Genomic DNA, 21960 nt, shown 5'->3' on the forward strand with positions numbered 1-21960 from the left:
AAGGAGAACAGAGGGGCAGGAGATGAAAAGTGCAGGTTTTGACCTTGTGGAGCCTTTTCTATAGAATTGGAGCAGCTGCTCCAGGTGCTGGATCTGTGTGCTCCTGTCTGGAGGCAGCCAAGCTCCTCACGTGGAGGTGAGAAGGATCCAGGGAGACCTTAGTGCCTAAAGGGGTCCAGGAGAGCTGGAGAGGGACTGGGGGCAAGGGATGGAGGGGCAGGACACAGGGAATGGCTCCCACTGCTGGGTGCAGGGATGGATGGGAGATTGGGAATGAATTCCTGGCTGGGAGGGTGGGGAGGGGCTGGGATGGAATTCCCAGAGCAGCTGTGGCTGCCCCTGGATCACTGGCAGTGCCCAAGGCCAGGCTGGACAGGGTTTGGAGCAGCCTGGGACAGTGGGAGGTGGCACTGGATGGGGTTTAAGGTCCCTTCCATCCCAAACCATTCCATGACTCCAAAGCCAGAAGGTGCCTGTGGGGTTTGCTCAGGAGAACAAGCCCCATGCTCCTGGGTGGCCGACAGGACCAAACCAAACACAGGTTTGGTGAGTGCCAAGGGTGAAACTTGAGCACCAAAGGCTGGAATCCATGTGGCTGCAGTGTGTTCATCCCCTGGAGGTGCTGTGGATCCCTGGGGAAGCTGCTGTGGGCAGATTTCAGGGCTCTCAGCACAAGAGTTAAAGCCCTGATGCGCTTTGTGCTGTGTCTGTGATTGTGTTTCAGATACTGACATGGTCATCATTTATCTCTCGGCTGGGATCACATCAAAAGAGTCCTCAGAAGATGATAAAAAAGCCACTCTGCGTGTCATCAACGAAGAAAACAGCTTCCTCAATAACTCAGTGATGATCCTCACTTATGCCCTCATGAATGGTGAGAGATGCTTGTGATTTCCAGGCCATAAAATTCCCTTTCCTGGCACAGCACAGCTTGTTTATTAAACTCATTCCAGGGTAATTCCAGGCCTTACTGGGAGCAGTTTGTTCATGGATTTTGGCACATTTCATCCAGAAGCTGCATCCAGATGTTGTTACTTTGGTGTTTATAGCTGTGCCACTCTATCTTTGTGTATCCCAGTGCAGCTACAGGGATATAAAATATTGTGGCCTGGATTGTCCAGACTGAGTTAAATTTGTTAATTATTGCAACTGCAAACCTTCCTGGGGGCTTCCAGGGCCAGCAAGCTGGGACTAAATGTGACTTCATCAGCCAGGGTGGGTGAATGGGAGATCAAACCAAGTCTGAAATGCTTTGATAACCTGGGAACCAACCTGACAGTGAAGTTAAACATGAAGATCACCCACCCATTTTCCAAAAAAGCATTTTCAGCACGAAGGCAGTTTGTTGTATTACTGAAAATAGCCAAGGAAATGAATGTTTAACCCAATATATGATTTGGTTGTAAATTTAAATACTCATTTGAGACTGGGGCGTGCAAAAGGCTTTGATTTGTGTGCAGGAGTTGAGCCTGGGACTTGAGTGAAGTGTGAAACTGGAATGATTCAGCTGGAGAACAAAGGCTGTTATCTCCAGGGCTGAGGATTGCTCCTGGTCCTGCCTGTGGGCGAGCCACCAGTGGAGAGCAAAGAGCTGTCCTGTGGATTTATGGGGCACACAGCTCTTTGCACCAAGGCCTTTGTTTAAAGGGGGGATGTGAACAGCATGGCAAATCTTTTGCACTGTGCAACAGTAGGAGAGAGGCAATCTCTTTACATTTGGTGTTAGTAATTAATTTTCCTCAAACCAATCTTTAAGCACTGAAATAAGAATATAGAATTTTCAGTGCTGTGATACAGAGTATGGATCCTTCCTTTGGAGCAAGATGCAGGAGCCTGGATGGAAATGAAGCTTGTTTGACCTGTTTGCTTGTGTTTTGTGCCCCTGCAGAGGGGGTGACAGGGCTGAAGGAGCTGGCCTTCCTGCGGGACCTGGCTGAGCAGAACTCGGCCAAGTACGGCGTGCCCGACCGCAGCGCCCTGCCCGTCACCAAGGGCAGCATGATGGTCCTCAACCAGCTCAGCAACCTGGAGACCACCGTGGGCAGGTTCTACACCAACCTGCCCAACAGGATGATTGATGAGGCCGTGTTCAGCCTGCCCTTCTCAGATGAGATGGGAGATGGTGAGTAAAAGCATCAGGGATCAGGTTCTCTTTGCTTTCATGCCCCCACAAACACTGTAATCCTATGTCATAGCTGTGATGGAGACAATACAAATACACTCCATTTTCAGCAGGCTTCAAACTGTTATTATGCTGGCATGCATGCTTTTTATACATCATTACAGAACTCAGAAGTTTGCACTTTACTCATTGGTCACCAGACAAAAAAAAAAGTGCTCATTGGAATAGTTGCAGGTTTCTCTTATTTATCCTTCTTTCTTTCTTGGTTTCTATGTCAACAACCTTGAGAGGAAATTCTTTCAGGGGTGAACATGGATCCTCTTCTCAAACTTCTCTCTGGCTTTCAGAAGTTACTGTAAAACCTCTTCCACAATCCTACAAGTTTTTGGTTCTAGGTGTGTTTCCAAGCCTTGTGGTCTGTAGCATTTTCATCTGCAGAAGGTTTAGTTGCGAAAAAAGTGCTAACAAGACATGGAGTCAACAGATTCTTTGGATTCTTGTGGTGAAATTTGTTCCTCTGTATGAGTACATGGGAGCAAATAATCCATAATTTAATCTGTGGAAAGGAATTCTTTGTACTGGAGGGAGATAGGTAGAATGGCATCCATGTCACCCTGTGTAAGAGCAGAATAAAAGCAGCCTTGCAAATGGCACAAGGAGAGATTGTTAATTATTGTTAATTATTGTCCCAAGCTGGCCACCCTCAGCCCTTCTTTGGCTTCAGCACACCTGGACTGTTCTGAGACCCAAACTGAATTTAAGGCTGTTCCTGAGCAAATCTGAGTCTGAGCTTTTTCTCCTTCCTGCATTCCCTCCCTCAGTGATTAATCTCTGTTCTTGCTCTCTCCCAAAGCCATATCCAAGGGAAAATGGGAGCAACAAAGGATTGGGAAAGGTACAAATAGATGGGTTTGTCTTACAGGGATTTCAGAGTGTACTTAAAGGTTTGTACATGCAAATGAGTTTTATATTGGGGTGAGGGAAGAGCTGCTGAGTTTCCAAACAGTGGTGGAGAAAATAGGAGTAAGGTGTTGCAGAGTTCTCACCTCAGGGATGAGATCAATCCCAAACTGTTGGGTAATTATGGATATGATTCCCAGCACAGTGGCAATACTGGAATTTAGTTAAGCAGAGATTTAATATTCTACTTATGCAGTAGGTGAGAAACAACTCATCCCAACTGTTGCTTTACAAGGACAAAGTAATTTCCTTCTTCTTCCTTCCTATTTTTAATGGCCTTAAATTCTGTTAAAGGAAGAGAATACTGTGTTGGCTTTTCACACAAATTTATTTCATATCTATAAGGAATCCACTTGGAGACTGACAGCCCCTTAAACACCAGTGGTGGTGTGTGTTCTAATGAATTGATGAATATACTTCAGGCCACTATCAGGAGCACAGGTTAATTAGGGAGAATGGCTGACAACAGCCAGACACCACAGAAACCCTGCTGAGCTTCCCTGGCCATATTCCAGCAAGGAATAGATACAAAATTTAATTGTGTAACATCTCAAAATGCTCAGTTTCCTCTCAAAATAATGAAGCAGATGATTTTTCTGATGGTTTTGTGGTGTTTCTCTCCCTCCAAGGCCTGATAATGACTGTCAGTAAACCCTGTTACTTCGGGAACCTCCTGCTGGGAATTGTTGGAGTAGATGTCAACCTTGCCTATATCTTGGAAGATGTCACCTATTACCAGGATTCCTTGGGATCCTACACCTTCCTCATTGATAATAAAGGTAATTTTGACTCAGATCATCTCCTCTAGTTTATTATCCTAAATCTATCCTATAAATTATTATTTAATTATCCTTAGATAATTTCTCCTCTAGTTCCACTGAGCTTGTGAACTACCAATTCTGAATTCTCACATTTCTGAGTAATGAATGATAATATTTATTAAAAGTTTAATTGCATGTTGTTGGTTAGTTCTGCCTGAATGTTGCTGGAGATTTTAGGTGGATTCATGACATGAAACTTCTGTCCTGGAGATCTGATTTGGAAACTCTTGCTGTGGGGATTTCCTACACTTGTGACATCCAAGGTTTTCTGGGAAAGGGGGAAAACTGGTGTTAATGTGTGTGCCCAGCTCTTTCCCTCTGATCCAGCTTATTTTATTGCTGAATTTTTCAAGCTGGTTTTCATTTACAACCCCTTTGATGACGAGATTGTTTGGTCACTGCCATCTTTGCCAAAATTCTATGTGATTACTGTATATTTGTTTTCCCCCCTAAAATGTCTATCCCAGGCTTGGTTTTGCAATGCATTCCACGTTTGGGGCTGTGTGTTTGTTTTTTAGGGTACACTCTGATGCACCCCTCCCTGACCAGGCCCTACCTGCTGTCTGAGCCTCCCCTCCACACAGACATCATCCACTACGAGAACATTCCCAAATTCGAGCTGGTGCGCCAGAACATCCTCAGGTAAGGAATGGATGCAGCTCCCAAATGAGCAGCACTGGGAGTATTCCTAGAGGAGTTTTAAGAGTATGTAAGGTAAAATTCCTTTTCCTACAGTATCTGGATACTTGGATGAATTTTTTTCCCCCATTAGCAATTCTGGTTTGATTTTTCCTCCAACTTTTTTCAGTTGTCATTTATTATGTAGTGTTTCCCAGCTGATCTGGGGAGTATGCCTTCTAATCTCTCTTCTCTGTCAGGAAGATTTCCCACTATTTGGTCTGGGTTTTTCTTTATCCTTTTTCTATTCTGAGAATTTTAAGCTCAAAATGTGAGGGTACATAAGTGCGTTTGCGGCACACACACAGGCTTTCCTTCACCAAGCACAAATAGCAGTTAATTCCTTCAATTCTTATGATAATTATATAAACACACAATAGAAGGATTCTGCTGAAGTCCTAACAGTTTTGCTCAGTGTTTAATAAACTGCTGGATGTTTTATCTGCCACTGCAGCATTCCCTTGGGCAGCCAGATTATCACAGTTCCTGTGAACTCCTCACTGTCCTGGCACGTCAACAAGCTGAGGGAAATTGGGAAAGAAGCCTACAATGTCAGCTATGCCTGGAAAATGGTGAGGACAGCAAGTGTGGGATGGCACAGAGGGAATTCATGGCTCTGCTAGTGTCCTTCCTTCAGTTTGGGGATATCTGATCACTAATCTCAGCCTGGGGGTTAAAATGGAATCTGAGGTTAAACATAATCCAGGTGAATTCACTGATGCCAGCAAGAATTGGTTGCTTTGTGCCAACAAACTCAAGAAGGTACTTGTGGATCATTTCACAGCATTAAGTTAAATCCAACCTAAAGGATTAAGATGAGCAGTTTTAAGAGATTAAATCTGTCGTTGTTTAACAGAAAATCACACAGGAAGGTGTCTGGAGCTGATTTTCTAAGATTGTAATGCTGCATTTAATAGCAAACTCCCTTTGCAGAGCAGCTGGGACACTCCAAGGTTTGCTGGTCTGGTGTGATTTAGAGTCCTTAAAATACCTAAAGCAGTAAAACACGTGGCACATGCAGCACACAATTAAGAGTGGAAATAATAAAATCTTGCATTTGAGAGTTAATTTGTCTGTACTCTCCATAAAGGTAACACCAGTGTGTGCCCAGCAACTGGAAACCTGCAGCCTCTCCTCTGTTAATGACAAAACATCCATGAAACAGTGTTAGAATTAGAAATTCTTGCTAACTGAGCAACAAAATGAAAGTCTTGTTTGGTTTTCAGGAAAAGAAATTACAGCATTTTTATTTTCTGTGTTAACCGTGGCAAAGATTTTTTTGTAGAACTCAGTGACTCCGAGACAGGAATTCTGTTCATCCCCCACACTTTGTTTCTGTTTGGTGACTGGCTGGTGTTTTGCAGGTGCAGGACACGTCCTTCATCCTGTGTGTGGTGGTGATCCAGCCAGAAATTCCCGTGAAGCAGCTGAAGAACCTCAACACTGTCCCCAGCAGCAAACTGCTCTACCACAGGCTGGACCTGCTGGGCCAGCCCAACGCCTGCCTGCACTTCAAGCAGCTGGCCACCCTGGGTGAGAGCCTCTGCCAGCCTGGCCTGGCCACCCCAGGGACACAGCAGCACCCAGCTTGGGAAAAACCTCCAGGATTCAGTCCCAGCTGTGCCCAATCCCCACCCTGTCCCCAGCCCAGAGCACTGAGTGTCACCTCCAGGGATGGGCACTCCAGACCTCCCTGGGCAGTTCCAATGCCTGACCACCCTTTCCATGGGGAATTCCTGTTGCTGTCCAGCCTGAGCCACCCTAGCACAGTCACACCTCCTGTGTGTTTCTGTAGAGTGTGGCAGCACAAAGTAAAGCTCTTCTCACAAAATGTGGGAAATACTCTTCCCTTGAGAAGGTTTTATTTCCAAGGCTGATTTTCTGATCAGCTTTTGCCTTCTCACAGCTCTCCTTGGTCACAGTGACCTGCTCAGTGCTGAGCTCTTCCAGAACCACAGCAGAGCCTGAGCTGGATCCCACAGGGATCATGGAGCCCAGCTCTGAGGGAAGGGCCCACCCAGGGTTTGAATCCATAACTTAGTTACCATCAGCACCAGGTTTTAACCAACAAATTTACTTTTTGTAGGATGAATGAGTGGGGCTGCTGGTCAGAGTAGGAGATAAATGCCCTGGGAGTCCAGCAGGGTCCCTGACAGTGCAGTGGGAGCAGTGGAGGTGTCTCACCAAGCTTAACCCAAGTCCTCTCCTGGCTCTGAAGCACCTTCCTGAGCAGTAGCAGAGTAGGATGAAGTCCCAGCCAGTTGTGCAGGACTGCTGCTCTTTTGCTTTGGATTCATGGGAGTTTTCCACTGCCAGAAGCATTGAATACCTTCAGAGGCAGAGGTTAAACTTGTTGGGAAGAAGGAGAACTTCAGTGCTCTGATGGTTTCCAGACCCTCCTCACCTGCTTCAAAGCTCTCAGGTTTTGATAGGCTAAAGTGATTCTGCTCTTCCTGACTGATTTCAAACATTGCTGGGGAAAAGGGAGAATCTCCATGGCAGTTCCAGTGTCTGGGAAGGATGGAGAACTCAAAACCCAGAAATATCCCAAGAACAGAGAGGTTTTACATAAACATCATACACTGCAAGCTGTCATATTTAGGTATAGCCTTGGGAGGTCCCTAAAATCTGTACTGTAAGAAGTTCTGAATTAAATGCTTCTGCTTGTAGCAGGGTTTGAAGGTCTAATGGTGAATTAGTGGCACAGCTGTGAGATTTTTCTTAGCTCTTTGGAGCCCTGCAGAATAGCTCAGTGATCCCTGGGCAGTTCCAATGCCTGACCACCCTTTCCATGGGGAATTCCTGTTGCTGTCCAGCCTGAGCCACCCTAGCACAGTCACACCCCCTGTGTGTTTCTGTAGAGCGTGGCAGCACAAAGTAAAGCTCTTCTCACAAAATGTGGGAAATACTCTTCCCTTGAGAAGGTTTTATTTCCAAGGCTGATTTTCTGATCAGCTTTTGCCTTCTCACAGCTCTCCTTGGTCACAGTGACCTGCTCAGTGCTGAGCTCTTCCAGAACCACAGCAGAGCCTGAGCTGGATCCCACAGGGATCATGGAGCCCAGCTCTGAGGGAAGGGCCCACCCAGGGTTTGAATCCATAACTTAGTTACCATCAGCACCAGGTTTTAACCAACAAATTTACTTTTTGTAGGATGAATGAGTGGGGCTGCTGGTCAGAGTAGGAGATAAATGCCCTGGGAGTCCAGCAGGGTCCCTGACAGTGCAGTGGGAGCAGTGGAGGTGTCTCACCAAGCTTAACCCAAGTCCTCTCCTGGCTCTGAAGCACCTTCCTGAGCAGTAGCAGAGTAGGATGAAGTCCCAGCCAGTTGTGCAGGACTGCTGCTCTTTTGCTTTGGATTCATGGGAGTTTTCCACTGCCAGAAGCATTGAATACCTTCAGAGGCAGAGGTTAAACTTGTTGGGAAGAAGGAGAACTTCAGTGCTCTGATGGTTTCCAGACCCTCCTCACCTGCTTCAAAGCTCTCAGGTTTTGATAGGCTAAAGTGATTCTGCTCTTCCTGACTGATTTCAAACATTGCTGGGGAAAAGGGAGAATGTCCATGGCAGTTCCAGTGTCTGGGAAGGATGGAGAACTCAAAACCCAGAAATATCCCAAGAACAGAGAGGTTTTACATAAACATCATACACTGCAAGCTGTCATATTTAGGTATAGCCTTGGGAGGTCCCTAAAATCTGTACTGTAAGAAGTTCTGAATTAAATGCTTCTGCTTGTAGCAGGGTTTGAAGGTCTAATGGTGAATTAGTGGCACAGCTGTGAGATTTTTCTTAGCTCTTTGGAGCCCTGCAGAATAGCTCAGTGAGATCAGACTAGAGGAGGGACCTGACAAACCTGTGGAAATTGCTTTGCCAGTTGTTTAAAACACAGGGATTTTTTTTTTCTTTAATGTGGTGCCTAATCTTGATTGTCTTATATCTAGAAAGATATAAATGGAGAATATCCCAAAAATACAGTACTAAGCTGTCAAGTGGAAAAACTTCACGTAAGCAAAATCAGAATATTTGCTCTGGGAAGCAGATGAAGGACTGGAGTAGAAGTTTGGAAGCGGGGACTGCAGCACATATGTGGGGATGTGTTTGAGAAGAATGTGACTATAAGCAGAGCACTTCACATACTGCACTGCAGTTTCTCCTCTGGAGACCATTCCACACAGGGAATTTGGGTTCCATGGGTCACATCCTCAGGAAAGATCTTCTCAACCCCCAGCCCTGCACCATCATAATAATTTCTCTTTTTTAAAAAGGAAAAGCTGTCTGGTTTTGCAGATTTTGCATGATGAAAGTTTGCTTTTGAGTTTGTTCTGGAAACCACTCCAGACAGCTGCACTTTTATTGGGGAGCTCCTCTTCTGCACTTGGGATTCTCCAGATGCTCATTCCTGGAACTGAAAATGCTCATTTTCATTTTCCTCTGGGATATCTAACCTAAACAGGGATACTTAATTTCTTCTTTAGCCCATCATCTTTTCTTAAGGAAAAACAGCTTCTGTAATCTCACAGAAAGCAGTAATTCAGAAATTATTGAGGCTTTGGCAACAAGGGCATTAAGTACCAAATGACACACGGACATCAGAGGAGGGGGCTGATGCTGTGACTTCTGTGTTTTGAGGCAAGAAGGGGAGGAGTTCATGTTCAGCCTGAGTTTAGGAGGAAACTCTGCTGGAAGTGCTCTGGGTTGGGTGGAAAAATGGATGTTTCCTGCCCTCCCTCTCAGTCCAGAGCATCCTGCAGGAGCTGGGTGTCATAGGTGAGATGGAGACAATACAGAGCAACACACTCCATTTTCAGAAGGCTTCAATCTGTTTTTATTCTAGCATGCATGCTTTTTATACATTCTTACACAACTCAGAAGTTTACACTTTATTCATTTAGTCACAAAAGACAAAGTGCTCATGGAATAGTTGCAGGTTTCTCTTATTTATCCTTCTTTCTGTCTTGGTTTCTATGTCAACAACCTTGGTAGGAAATTCTTTCAGGGGTGAACATGGATCCTCTTCTCAAACTTCTCTCTGGCTCACAGAAGTCACTGTAAAACCTGTTCCACATTTGGGAAGGTTTGGTCACAGCTGGTCACACACTTTGTGTGCTGAGGTGTGGGAGAGCAGCGGGGTCATCCCTGCCACAAGGACAGCACGTCAGGGACCCTCCCGTGGTACAAACACCTCACCTGCCATATGTGCAGCTCATCACGCTGAAATTCCTGGTGCTTTGGTGTTTGCAGAGAGCCCCACAGTGATGCTGTCTGCAGGCAGCTTCTCCTCCCCCTACGAGCACCTGAGCCAGCCCGAGACCAAGCGGATGGTGGAGCACTACACGGCCTACCTGAGCGACAACACGCGGCTCATCGCCAACCCCGGCCTCAAGGTGGGCACCAGCAATCCCCAAATCCCAGCAGTTTGCATTGGGAGGGACCTTAAAGCCCATCTCATCCCATCCCTGCCATGGCCAGCACCTTCTACTAGCCCAGGGTGCTCCTGATGCCTTAGGATTCTGACTTTTCTATTTTTCATGTATTTGTGGTCCTGCAGTTCTGTAGTGCGTAACTCCAAACTCCATGTTCAGTGTGAGCTGCTGCTGTCCCATTTTGGGCAGACTCAACAATTCCTCTCCAGGCCTGGCAATCAGGGACTCCTCACTGCCTCAGGTCCCAGAGATGGAAACAAAAGGGAGTTGGGGGAGCAAACTTGGGGTGAATGACTTCATTGCCTGAAGCTGTAATTGGAAAATTAACCCCCAATATGCAAATAGGCCAAACTTATAAAAGTGTGAAAATTTGTGTCCCATGGTCCATTTTTGGATGTAGCCCCTTGGGGAGACTTTGTCTGCCCTAAAGGTACCAGAAGGCCCTTCAATAAATAGAACTGCTTTTTATTCCCTTAATTTTGGCCTCTGCTTTTAGGTAAGCCCCAAAATAGGCATCACTCCAAGCTGGCTTTGGATGCTTTCAGGCATCCAGGGGCAGCCACAGCTTCTCTGGACAATCTCACACTCCCAGCCTGGAATTCCTTCCCAATATCTGATCTAAGAGGGCAGGACTTTGTTGAAACAAACACTAAAAAAGTTAAAACCACACTAAGTTCTTAGCAGAAACACCTTGGTGTTCCTAGGCATACAATTGAGAAATCTCTATTTTCTGTGTGTGCAGCACAATATTTACATTTACCCCAAGTTAAGAAAAGCCACAGAGATAACACCACCAATATTTCACTCTACTAATCTGCTTGGAATGTCTGGAGTGAGAAGCCTTGAACCAAGTAATTGAGGCGCGATGATCCCCGATGGCTCTCGGGGAAGCGTTTATTATCCTGCCATGCAAGTGCTGCAGGAACCCTGCCAGCTCTGCCTTTGTTTTGCAGTTCTCTGTCAGGAATGAAGTAATGGCAACCAGTCACGGCACGGATGAATGGATGACCCAGATGGAGATCAGTGGCCTCAACAGTTACATTGTCAGGCGTTACATAGCAACCCCCAATGGGGTGCTGCGCATCTACCCCGGCTCCCTCATGGACAAAGCATTTGATCCCACCAGGAGACAATGGTGAGTTTTTAGGGTCCCCAAAGCAAAGCTTTGAATCATCTCCGAGGGCAAGAAGGGAAATATTTAGAGTTGATTTCGTTTTTGGAGTTGATTTTGTAGCCTGTGGGTTGTTTGGTTTTGGTTTTTTTTTTTAATTTAGTTGAAAATGTTTTCAGCATGGGGAAAAAGTTCAGAGCCTAAATGCAGTTCAAACATTTATTGGTTCTAATTTCAGGCCTTTTTATTTTGTGGGGTAGTTGGTGTTTCATAGCCCAGCTATGGCAGATGGAGACATAAATATTCAGAAAATGAGCATCCCCTTCAGGGATTAGCTAATTCAGGAGTGTTTGAGCTCCTTGGGCTCTTTTTGGTTGTTCATATCTGAGCCTTTTTGTTTGTTTACTGTGGGTTTCCTCACTGCTTTCAAGGAGGGATTAATTATGCAGCAGCATCTGATTTGGGCAGAGAGCTGGGGACATTGCAGATGGGAGCAGGCTCTGGGTGTGCTCCAAAGGCTGGGATCTGTGGGAAGGAGCCAGCCAGGTGCTGCCACACTGGAAAGGGCATAGATCCCAACCCTGTGGCTCTGCAGTGCTGCTGGCAGCTCTCCTGCCCCCTGTTTTCCCTGGGATTTGTAGTGTTACGGGGAAAAGGTGCAAGTCAAACACTGGGAATAAAGCAGAAATGGGTTCAGCTGCTCGTGGATTGGTGCTCTGGGTAGGGAGAAGCAAAGTGATCACTTTTTCCTACAGAAAAGTGTTGCCAAAAGTTTTATCAACTTTCCTATGACAGTTTTAACAACTCTCCAATGACTGTGGTTCATTTTATGCTGATGGAAGTTTTAAGAGGTTGTAATTTATAATCACTGTCTGATATTTCTGAATTTTCTTGCCTCACTTCTGTTTTTTCTCCTCAGTTTGCAATATAATCATTTTGCCAGGGTTGAGTTTGAGACTCTGCTGGCACCAAGTCCCGCATTGTTCTGGGGGAAAATGTCTGAAATTACATTAAATGTGTTCTGTGAAGAAGTAAACTGAGCTTTTTTAATGCAGCTGGATCTACTGGGGGACCATTTATTGAGCCAGTCTGGGTTAGTTTGGAGTCCCAGTTGTGTTTAGGTACTAGTTTGATATTAAAAACCAATAATTTGGTGCCTGTTATTCACAGTGCCCAAAATTCAGTGTTATTTTGGGAAAGTCAAGGATTCTGTTTTGAAGTTACAAACTTTGGCACTGATTCTGAGCATTTCTTTTGGTTTCCCTCAGGTACCTGCATGCAGTGGCCAATCCAGGACTAATCACCTTTACTGGGCCCTACCTGGACGTGGGAGGGGCTGGATATGTGGTGACCATCAGCCACACTGTCCATTCCTCCAGGTGAGGGGCTCTGGGCCTTTGGGGCAGGCAGGAGGACTCTGAATTACCAGAGCTGAGTGACTCTCTTTGCTCAAGAACTGAAAACCAAAGCTGGTCCTAAAGTGCTGGTGGTGAAATGTCATCTGACCTTGTGGAAATTGGGTGTTGAAACATTGGGAGAAATCCAGTTTATAGGAATATGTGCATTCTGTGGCTTTATTGGTAGAGGAGAAATAACAGCACATTTAAAAAAGGATTTATTGGTGGGAAAGTGCTCCTGGATAAACACGAGGTGGGATATCCAAGGAATTGGGAGCAGGAGAGGGATTGCTCTCCTGAGGCAGTTTGGGAAGTGTTCCCTCTCTGCTGGAAGTTCAGTCCTTCTCCATCAGGACTGCCAAGTTCCCCATTCCCTGAAGTTCCCCACACCTCTGCTTGTGGGGTTTTAAGGAGCAGGGAGGTGTTTGGAAGGGAACTGGAGGCCACAAAGGGGGTTAAGGACAGAGCTGTCCTTACTCCAGGAATGGGGGAGCTCCTCTCCTGGGCTGCTTCAGTCCAGCACTTCTGGGCTTCCAAAGCCTGTGCATCTCCAAGAGCCCTTCCAGGGTTGCTGGGAACAGACTGGAGTGGGAACAGCAGGGCCAGGAGTTGGGCTGGATGATCCCTGTGGGTCCCTCCCAGCTCAGGATATTCCATGGTTCCATGACATGACTTTTTCCTGGAGGACCAGGCTGTTGCTGTTCCAGCTCCCTGCTGGCCAGGCCCCAGGCTGAGGCCAGGATTAGGGATGCAGGATGTTTAAAGGAGCCCAGTTTGTAAAACATGGACCCAACCTTGCTGTCCCAAGCTCCCAAATTCCCAAAAAAGCAGTTACCTGCCCAGGTTTTTACATGGAGTCTCCTCCAAGCTCCCTACCCAACAGCCCACCAGTACTGAGGGAACTTCCAGTGCTGTACTGGGAACCAGGGACCCCAAAGCCAGCAGGGATCAGGACGTGGCTCCTCCACTCTTCCAGAGATTCCCCTGCTCTGTGTGGGATTTCCCACCACTGCACCTCTGCCTGTGTGTTCTGGCAGGAGCATTTTCAGCCCCAGCCCCTGCGTGGTGCTTCTCACAGAGGAATTTACTTTGGGGAAACACTTCTGTAAGGAGAGAAGTGCAATTAATCAAAATTCTGATTTTTATCTAGCAAGGGATGGTTTACTCAGCTCTAAGAACTTAAAGCTCCTGTGGGTTATTAGAACATGATTAAAGAGCAGTTAAACAAAGTTTGGCAGATGTGAGTGTGATTCCTGGGTAAATATGACCTCTGAAGCTCATAGTCACATGTGGTTATAATCCCCAAAGAGGCCTGAGCTCCAAATCCAGAGGGGTGGGGAGGAATCTGTGGAGTTAACAGGAATTTTGGCATTAGGGACTGCTGGGAGGGTTTAAATACCCACATCAGGGCAGCCAGAGCTGACACCTCTCATTCCCATTTTATGCATATCTTATTTCTTTTTATGGAGGCTGGGAAGAGAAGATTTATGCCTGATGTGGTTTAATGCAGTTGGCATCAGCAAAGCAGGAGGATTTAATGCTTGAAAATGAAGCTAAAATATTTACAACATCCTAATGGCTTTATGTCTGTTAGGACAGAGCAGAACTTCAGAGCTTGATGTCTTGTCACACATGAAATGTGTCTGTGCTGCTTCACTGCCATCCTTCCCTTCCTCCTCCAGGAAATGTGAACAATAAATCAAATGCAGGTTTTAAAAATCTATATTTATCTGTCTACAAATGGGATTTGACTGCATGTCCACTGCACCTCTTTGAAAAGCAAACAAACCTCAGCCCAGTAAACAGAGCTGGGTTTCCACAGAGCAGGGGTGGCCAGAGCTGTTTGTGCAGTCCAGCTGGGCCTTGCAGCATCTTCATGTTTTTTTCTTTTTCTAAACATTTTTGTTCCTGTCTTCAGAGATTAAATTAAGGAGAAAAGTGAATTTTGAGGAGCAGCAAGTCAGAGGTGTAAGGTCCACATGGGTGCAAATCCCACAGCCTTGAGCTGATCCTTTTGTGTCCTGCAGGGGTGAGAGGGAACTGCTCTGGCTGTGGCCTCTCAGTGCTACTGGGAGCAAACTGGGAGCACTGGGGTGTTAGGAATGGAGGAAGGACAAAATGCAGCCTCAGGCTGCTGCACACCACCACATCACAGGATCCTTTTCAAAACTCACCCCAAGAAATGTTATTTTCTTCTCATTTTCTGCCTGCCATTCATAATCACTCCCACACTCCGGAGTTTTAGGGATTTAGCTCAAAGTCTGGCACCTTCACATTCATTCCTCCTGCTGGGGGCTGAGCAGAGGAGAGGTGCAGGTAACTCCTTCCAGTTGTGGGGAATTGGAAAATTCAGGGGCTGCATCTTTTGTTTGTTTGTGTGGATGGGGAATTTTTCATCCTAATTTCTGTCAATCAGGATTAAATATCTGTAGGTGGTGGGGGTGTGTGTAAGGTGGGATCCACTCCTGGGCTGTCTCCTGTGCTGGCTGTACAAGGGGTGACTAAAACAGGAATTATTATTATTATTACACTGGAAAATTAATAATAAAATTTTTTTTATTATTTATAGTATTTATAATTTCTCCCTTTCCTCCTCACTGCAGTGCTCAGATGTCCTCAGGACACTCCGTGGCCGTGATGGGCATTGACTTCACCCTCAGATATTTCTACAAAGTCCTCATGGACCTGCTGCCAGTTTGTAACCAAGATGGGGGGAACAAAATCAGGTAAAAATAAATAAAATATTTATTTTCTTTAACCTGGTGACCCAGGGGTCGTTTCCAACTTAATTTCTCCAAGGATTCTGTTACTTTCAGTGTGTGTTCTCTGATTTCCAGTAGAACTTGTGCTTGTCCTTCTCATAAAGATTATGTGGATGTTTTTATTATTCCAGATCAAACTGCCATCAGCTAAATAAACAATCTGCAGGATTACAAAAGCAGAAGATAATATATTTGATTTGATTTTTTTGGTTATATTTAGATTTCTTTGAAATTCTGGGTAGAAAAAACATTCCTTATTAAATGAACACACTTCCTAGTTCTCCTGTTTGTTTTAATTTAACCTCTTTAGTTCCTGTGAGCGTGTAAGAATGATACAGGATCTCAGTTATTTTAACTCCAATTATTCAAATACAATTTTGGGATGTTTTTCTCAGAAATCCATAGCACAGCCTAGGCAGAAGAAGTCTGATTTCATCTGGAGTATCTAATTTCAGTCAGACCCCTGTGTATCTTAATTGTTCCTTTTTTGAAAAATCCTGTGGGGGTGGGATAAATTCTGGTTTGGATCTGGAGTAACTTGATAACGTGGTTTGGGCATTGCTGTTGGTTCCTTGTTTGTTTTTAAACCTTAAATTTGGGAAGGGAAGTGGTTTTCTGTCGTCCTCCCAGTACTTTTCTGGTTTGGGTATTTTTCTATATATTTTATGGCATATAAAAAAAAACAAATCAGGATTTCTGGTTTGGCATCACTCCCTCCCAGTAAAAAACTGCTGCTGATCAGCAAGGTCAGATGCTTTATTCTGTTTCTGCATTCCCCAAATGAGGAATTTTGAGGATGTTTTTCAGACCATTCTGATGTAGAAATTGGATCCAGTGTTTCCAGTCTCGATATAAAAGCAGGTGTTTGGGGTTTTGTAGTGTATCTCTCCTAAGGATTTTCTGTCAGGAAAAAGAGCAAACACCACATCCCATGTGTATTTCTAATGGAAACCCCCAATAAATCCAAGTTTTCCTGCCTCCTTTGTACCCCCAAAGAGCACAGAGGCTTCCCCTGCTCTCTGCTCCCCCGAGCTGCTGTGGGTACCTGACACATGCCATGGGAATCCCACTGAAAGCTGCTCCAGCCCCGGATCCAGGCAGATCCCTGCTGTGCCAGGGCTGTAGCTGCCACCCTGCTGAGCTTTTGGGAACACCAAGTGGGGTTTGGAGCTCCCCCTGTCCCCTCCATGGCCACCGAGTCCCTGATGTCGGTGCCACCCTGGCCAGGGATCCTGTGCCTTCCCCAGAGCTGCCGTCTGTGGCCATGGAAACGGGAGAGGGGGAAAAGGAAAAAGGGATGGATTGAACTCCTGGATTCTGGACTGGGACACAGCTCCAACGTGGGAAGAGCTGACAAGGGAGAGGATGGCTTGGGAGGGCTGGGAGTGGAGCAGGAGTGATTTATCTCCCACTCAAATCGAATTCTGAAGGGGGAGGGCATTAAAGGAGAGTGTGAAATCTCTCTTTAATTAGTCACATAGTAAATTAATAAACCATTAAAGCTTTCCAAGTTCATTAGGCTCTGTTCATTTCTGGCTCTCCCCCAATCAGACAATGCACTGATGGCTTTTCCTTTCTGGTTTTAATCAGCTCTGGTTTCAACTCCTTGATGGCCCTGGCTCTCTGGAGCAGTAACAGATGGAAAAGCTTCGGGGAAATACCCAACACATTCTTTAAGGACATTTTGCAGGGAATTTGTTTCATGGCCCTATTAAATGGAAACCTTTAAAAACCCTTTAAGACCATATTTTATTTCACCCTGTTCCCCTGAAGCCCAAGGAGGTCTAACAGGAGGCTCTTGCTGTGTTTTGGGGGCAGGTGCTTCATCATGGAGGACAGGGGGTACCTGGTGGCGCATCCAACCCTCATCGACCCCAAGGGCCACGCGCCCGTGGAGCAGCAGCACATCACACACAAGGTCTGCCTGCTTTCCCTTGCCTTATTCCATACCTCTCATTCCTGTCTGGGTCTGATTCCAAAGGCATCAAATCCTGCCTTGCCCCCTTAGGAGCCTCTGGTAGCAAACGACATCCTGAACCACCCCAACTTCGTCAAGAAAAACCTCTGCAACAGCTTCAGCGACAGGACCGTGCAGCGCTTCTATAAATTCAACACCAGCTTAGTGGTGAGCGTGGTTTCTGTCTGCTTTTGCTTTTGAGTGGGCTTTGGTTGGGTTGGGTTTCTCCTGGTGGAAACACAAGTCCCTGCCAGGCTCAGCAGCCGGGGCTGGGAGCCAGCCTTCAGTGGGGATTGGCCTCTGTTCCCCTTCTCCAGACACAAACCAGGCTGCACAAACAGAGTCCCCTGACATCCAGGGGTTGTGGATGTGAGTCCTGGCCAAGTGTGGCTGCTGTCTGCAGGGTCTCAGCCAGCATCAGGGAGAGAAGGGCAGTTTGCTGTTGCTGGGTGAGGATTTTCCAGCTATAGCTGGGATGTGTTGCTTTGGATCTGAGCTGACCTCTGGCTCCAGCTCTGGCCAGTGTCACATCCTCCTGTCAGGTCTCTAATAACTTACCTTTAGGTGCCCAAATAAATCCATTTACTGGTGAGCATTCCCAGACTGTCATTTGTGAGACTGAAATCTCTGGGGTCCTACACACTCTGTGCTCTCCATGGATCCTGTGTGAGCTTCCTCTCGTGAGCAGTCTAACCCAGGGGCTGTCATCCCTCACAGAGCCACACATCCACCCTGCCAAAGTCCCTCCACAATGATTCCAAAGCTACTACACTGTGGGAGAAGATTGGATAATATTTGCAAGTCATGTCAGAATACATTGATTTATGTCAGGTTGGCTTAAACATTTTCCCCACACTTGAAATGCCAAGTGGGAAGTGTGATGTTGGGAAGGAAATTGTGTAGGATGGAGCAGAAACTTGTAGAAAGGAATCAGGAAGGAGTCTGCAGGAGCTGGGCTGTGCTGTGGTGGCTTTTTTTTAAGGCTCAGGAAGTTTCCAGCACGTGGTGGTGGCTCCCTTCAGAGCCTTGGGGAGGTCACTGAGGGCTGGTACTGTGGGCACGGGTCAGCGAGCGCTGGGAAGGAGTGAAATGTCACCTCTGCTGCCACATCTCATTTTCACAACTAAGCCAATTCCTTTCTATCTTCAGCAAAGCCTTTTCACCCAGAAGTATCTGGGTAGCAAAAACTTATCCACTCCTTAACCAGCCTCTGTTTTGTGAGGATGGCACTCCCTCACAAAAACTCCTGAGGGGAGCCACCACCTCTGAAAGCCGTGGCAGAATTCATGTCCCCCACAGCTCTGTAGGATCCCTGGGGAAGGGAAGAGTCTTCAGCTCCCTAAAAGAATATCTGACACCTTGTTTTTGCCCAGGGTGACCTGACCAACCTGGTGCATGGCAGTCACTGCTCCAAGTACAGGCTGACGAGGATCCCGGGCACCAACGCCTTCGTGGGCATCGTCAACGAGACGTGCGACTCGCTGGCCTTCTGTGCCTGCAGCATGGTGGACAGGCTGTGCCTCAACTGCCACAGGTGACAGCGCTGGCTGGGCTGGGACACTCCTGTCCTCATCCCTGGTCTGAGGTTTAGAGAGCACAGTGAGTTCATCAGTTGATTCAGCATGAGATCAGGGAAAATAAAGAGTTGCTCTGCCTGTGCTCCCTGTAAGAGGTGCAGGGTATGCCAGGTTGTCAGAGAGTTTAACTCAGGGGAGTTCAGGTAGGTAATGCTGAAAGACACTGAGAGATCCAGTGGCTCAAGAGCAGTTACTGTGAAGGAGGTACAGAAATTCCCATGGCATAGAAATTCCCATGATTTTACATGGATTGGGGGGATCCAGGAGTTTCTGCCCACACCATCCTGAGGTGTTTGTGGCACTGCCAGGAAAGATCCCTACAGCCAAATCTGAGGAATTGGCTTTTGGAATTCCAGGGGTGGATCCCCCTCAGTCCTGATGCAGGACAGAGCAATCCCTGTTCCTGGGGAAGGAGCAGAGTCACTGCACAGCCTTTTCCATGGGAACTGCTGCTCCAGAGCTGCACCACCGTGGGGTTAAAATCCCAGAGGTGTCTGATGGGTTTTCCCTGTGTTTTCTGCCCTGCAGGATGGAACAGAATGAGTGTGAGTGTCCCTGTGAGTGCCCACTGGAGGTGAACGAGTGCACTGGGAACCTGACCAACGCCGAGAGCAGGTGAGAGCCAGGACACGGCAGGAACAAATTCCCTGTTGGTCCTGCTGAGATCCCACAGGCAGAATTTTCAGTACAATGAAGCAGATGACATGCAGGAGGTAAAGATGTTTTTAATGGATTGTGCTTTGGGTGCTCTGTTCTTTGCTGCCCTGCAGGAATCCGAGCTGTGAGGTGCACCAGGAGCCGATGACTTTCACGGCCATCGATCCCAGCCTGCAGGATGCACTCCCCCAGTGCATCAACACCCAGTGCAACCAGAGGACAGAGAGTGGGTAAGGTGGCCTTCCCCACCCCTTGGGAAATAATCCAATGGAAGTAGTTCTGCTTTAAATGTTTTGAAGAAAAAAGTATAGGGAAAAAAGGGCATGATGCCAGAATGAGGTTCTAGTCCTGGCACTGAGGGCTCATTTTTGCTCATTATGAGCAGTCTTCAGGGACCTGAGATTGGTAAAACACTCCAAGCTCTGACCAGACTGCCCAAATCCTTTCTTCCTTCTTCCAAAGGCTGCAATAGTTCTGATTTAAATGTTTTGAAGAAAAAAATATAGGGGGAAAAAAGGGCATGATGCCAGAATGAGGTTCTACTCCTGGCACTAAGGGCTCATTTTTGCTTATTGTGAGCAGTCTTCAGGGACCTGAGATTGGTAAAACACTCCAAGCTCTGACCAGACTGCCCAAATCCTTTCTTCCTTCTTCCAAAGGCTGCAGAGAAAGGCTGGAACTGCAGCCAGACTTCACCACACCAAGAAATGTCTAATTGGAGGAGTTACAAGTAGGATTCTCCCTTTGCTCAGGCTGAGTGGTGCAGGAAAATACCAAAGCAGACAGAGTTGGGAAAGGGATGCTGGAAATGCAGCTTCCCTGTGTAACTTCCCTTGTGGTACTTGAGCACTTCCATGGAATTTTTTCTGGCTACACTCACGTACTTGAGGGTTTACAGATGTTTTTGGCCTCCCCTGTCTCATTCCTCTAACCCAGGCTGAGCTCTGCAAAGGAGAGGTGTTAAACTGGAAAGTAACCATGTCCTGCTTGGGTGTTGCCATGCAGGGATTGCTTTGGAGTGCTGGACTGCGAGTGGTGCATGGTGGACAGCGATGGGAAGACTCACCTGGACAAGTCCTACTGTGCCCCTCAGAAGGAATGCTTTGGTGGCATCGTGGGAGCCAAGAGCCCCTATGTGGATGACCTGGGAGCAATAGGTAACTCTGCCTTTCTGAGCAGGTGCTGCCTTCAGCTGTTTGTGTCCCAGAGCATGCAGCAGGTTCTGCACATAACATTTACCTCTTAGCCAGTGTTAAATCAGCATAAAGAGTGCACCAGGCAGCAAAGACATGGTGAATATCACCTTCTGGAAAATGCTGATATGGAGCTGAGTGTAACTGTCTTCTCTCTTGAGTTCCTTCTCCTATTCCAAGTGAGCACAGTCAGGCACACAGAAATCCTTGCAGAGCTTCTCCATGTTCCATATTGTTGGTTTAACCCTTTCTGCACCCTCTCTGTGTTCCTTCTCCTATTCCAAGTGAGCACAGTCAGGCACACAGAAATCCTTGCAGAGCTCCTGCATGTTCCATGTTGGTTTAACCCTTCCTGCAAAGCATTTACGGTGTTGTTCTCCCTTTGCTTTGTCCCTTTTGCTTCAGGAGATGAGGTGATCACCCTGAACATGATCAAGAGTGCCCCCGTGGGCCCCGTGGCTGGAGGCATCATGGGCTGCATCATGGTGCTGGTGCTGGCCGTGTACGCGTACCGGCACCAGATCCACCGCCGCAGCCACCAGCACATGTCCCCGCTGGCAGCACAGGGTGAGCTCGACTCAGGGACTCAGCAACAGGCTGGGGATGAAAAAAAACCCAGCAGCACAACTAAACCCAAAGGAAAAGCAATCCCAAAGCTGTACCCCAGTTTTGTGGCAGTGTTTCCCCGGTTTTAGTCCGTGTTGGAGCTGCAGGGAGCCGAGCCTGGCGCAGGGGCTGTGTCCTGCTGCCCTCTCCTGGGTACAGCCAGAGCTGCTGCTGCTGCCCAAGGAGCCTGCCCAGACCCAGAAGGAGATAAGCTAAGCTTTGCCAGAGCTCAGACACTAATCCCGGCTTTCTGCAGCTCGGCCCAGCAGATCCATCATGCGTTTATTTTGTGCAGCTGCTGGGAGTGACACACTTCTCACCCCCTTTTGCCTTGGGTTTGGCATGTGTCTTCTTTCACTTGTGTTTCCTCATTCTGGTCCATGTGATGTTCATGGAATGTCTGTGCATAGAGAGATGAAACCACTGAAGTCTGAGAGGCAAAATTGTGCTGGGAGAAGGGATACTGGTACAAAGATAAAGATCCAGAGGTGAGGACACCTCCCTGGAAGTGTTCCGGGCCAGCTGGACAGAGCTTGGAGCAGCCTGGGATAGTGGGAGGTGTCCCTGCCTGTGGCAGGGACTGGAAAAAGGTGGGCTTCTAAGGCCCTTTCCAACCCAAACCATTCTGGGAATTTAAGTATGATCAGAGCTAATTACCTCTATATTTGATCATCTCCCAGCTCTGTTGTAAATCGGTT

The 21960-nt window shown here is 47.0% G+C and overlaps 1 protein-coding gene across 1 annotated transcript in view; it reads left to right on the forward strand.

Moving 5' to 3' along the window:
* The window catches only part of CACHD1 (cache domain containing 1), a 91242-nt gene that overhangs the window by 64089 nt on the left and 5193 nt on the right, over positions 1-21960 (forward strand). Inside the window, exons 9-25 of the mRNA XM_041483210.1 lie at positions 725-874; positions 1889-2122; positions 3712-3861; positions 4422-4545; positions 5036-5153; positions 5946-6114; positions 9821-9963; positions 10956-11137; positions 12382-12492; positions 15114-15236; positions 17091-17190; positions 17281-17397; positions 18603-18763; positions 19335-19421; positions 19577-19693; positions 20469-20620; positions 21062-21223. Of these exons, the coding sequence (XP_041339144.1) occupies positions 725-874; positions 1889-2122; positions 3712-3861; positions 4422-4545; positions 5036-5153; positions 5946-6114; positions 9821-9963; positions 10956-11137; positions 12382-12492; positions 15114-15236; positions 17091-17190; positions 17281-17397; positions 18603-18763; positions 19335-19421; positions 19577-19693; positions 20469-20620; positions 21062-21223 (2400 nt within the window). The remainder of the gene's footprint in view (positions 1-724; positions 875-1888; positions 2123-3711; positions 3862-4421; positions 4546-5035; positions 5154-5945; positions 6115-9820; positions 9964-10955; positions 11138-12381; positions 12493-15113; positions 15237-17090; positions 17191-17280; positions 17398-18602; positions 18764-19334; positions 19422-19576; positions 19694-20468; positions 20621-21061; positions 21224-21960) is intronic.

This window comes from Pyrgilauda ruficollis, unplaced genomic scaffold, assembly GCF_017590135.1.
Source record: "Pyrgilauda ruficollis isolate IOZ18807 unplaced genomic scaffold, ASM1759013v1 scaffold6, whole genome shotgun sequence".
Classification (NCBI taxonomy): Eukaryota; Metazoa; Chordata; class Aves; order Passeriformes; family Passeridae; genus Pyrgilauda; species Pyrgilauda ruficollis.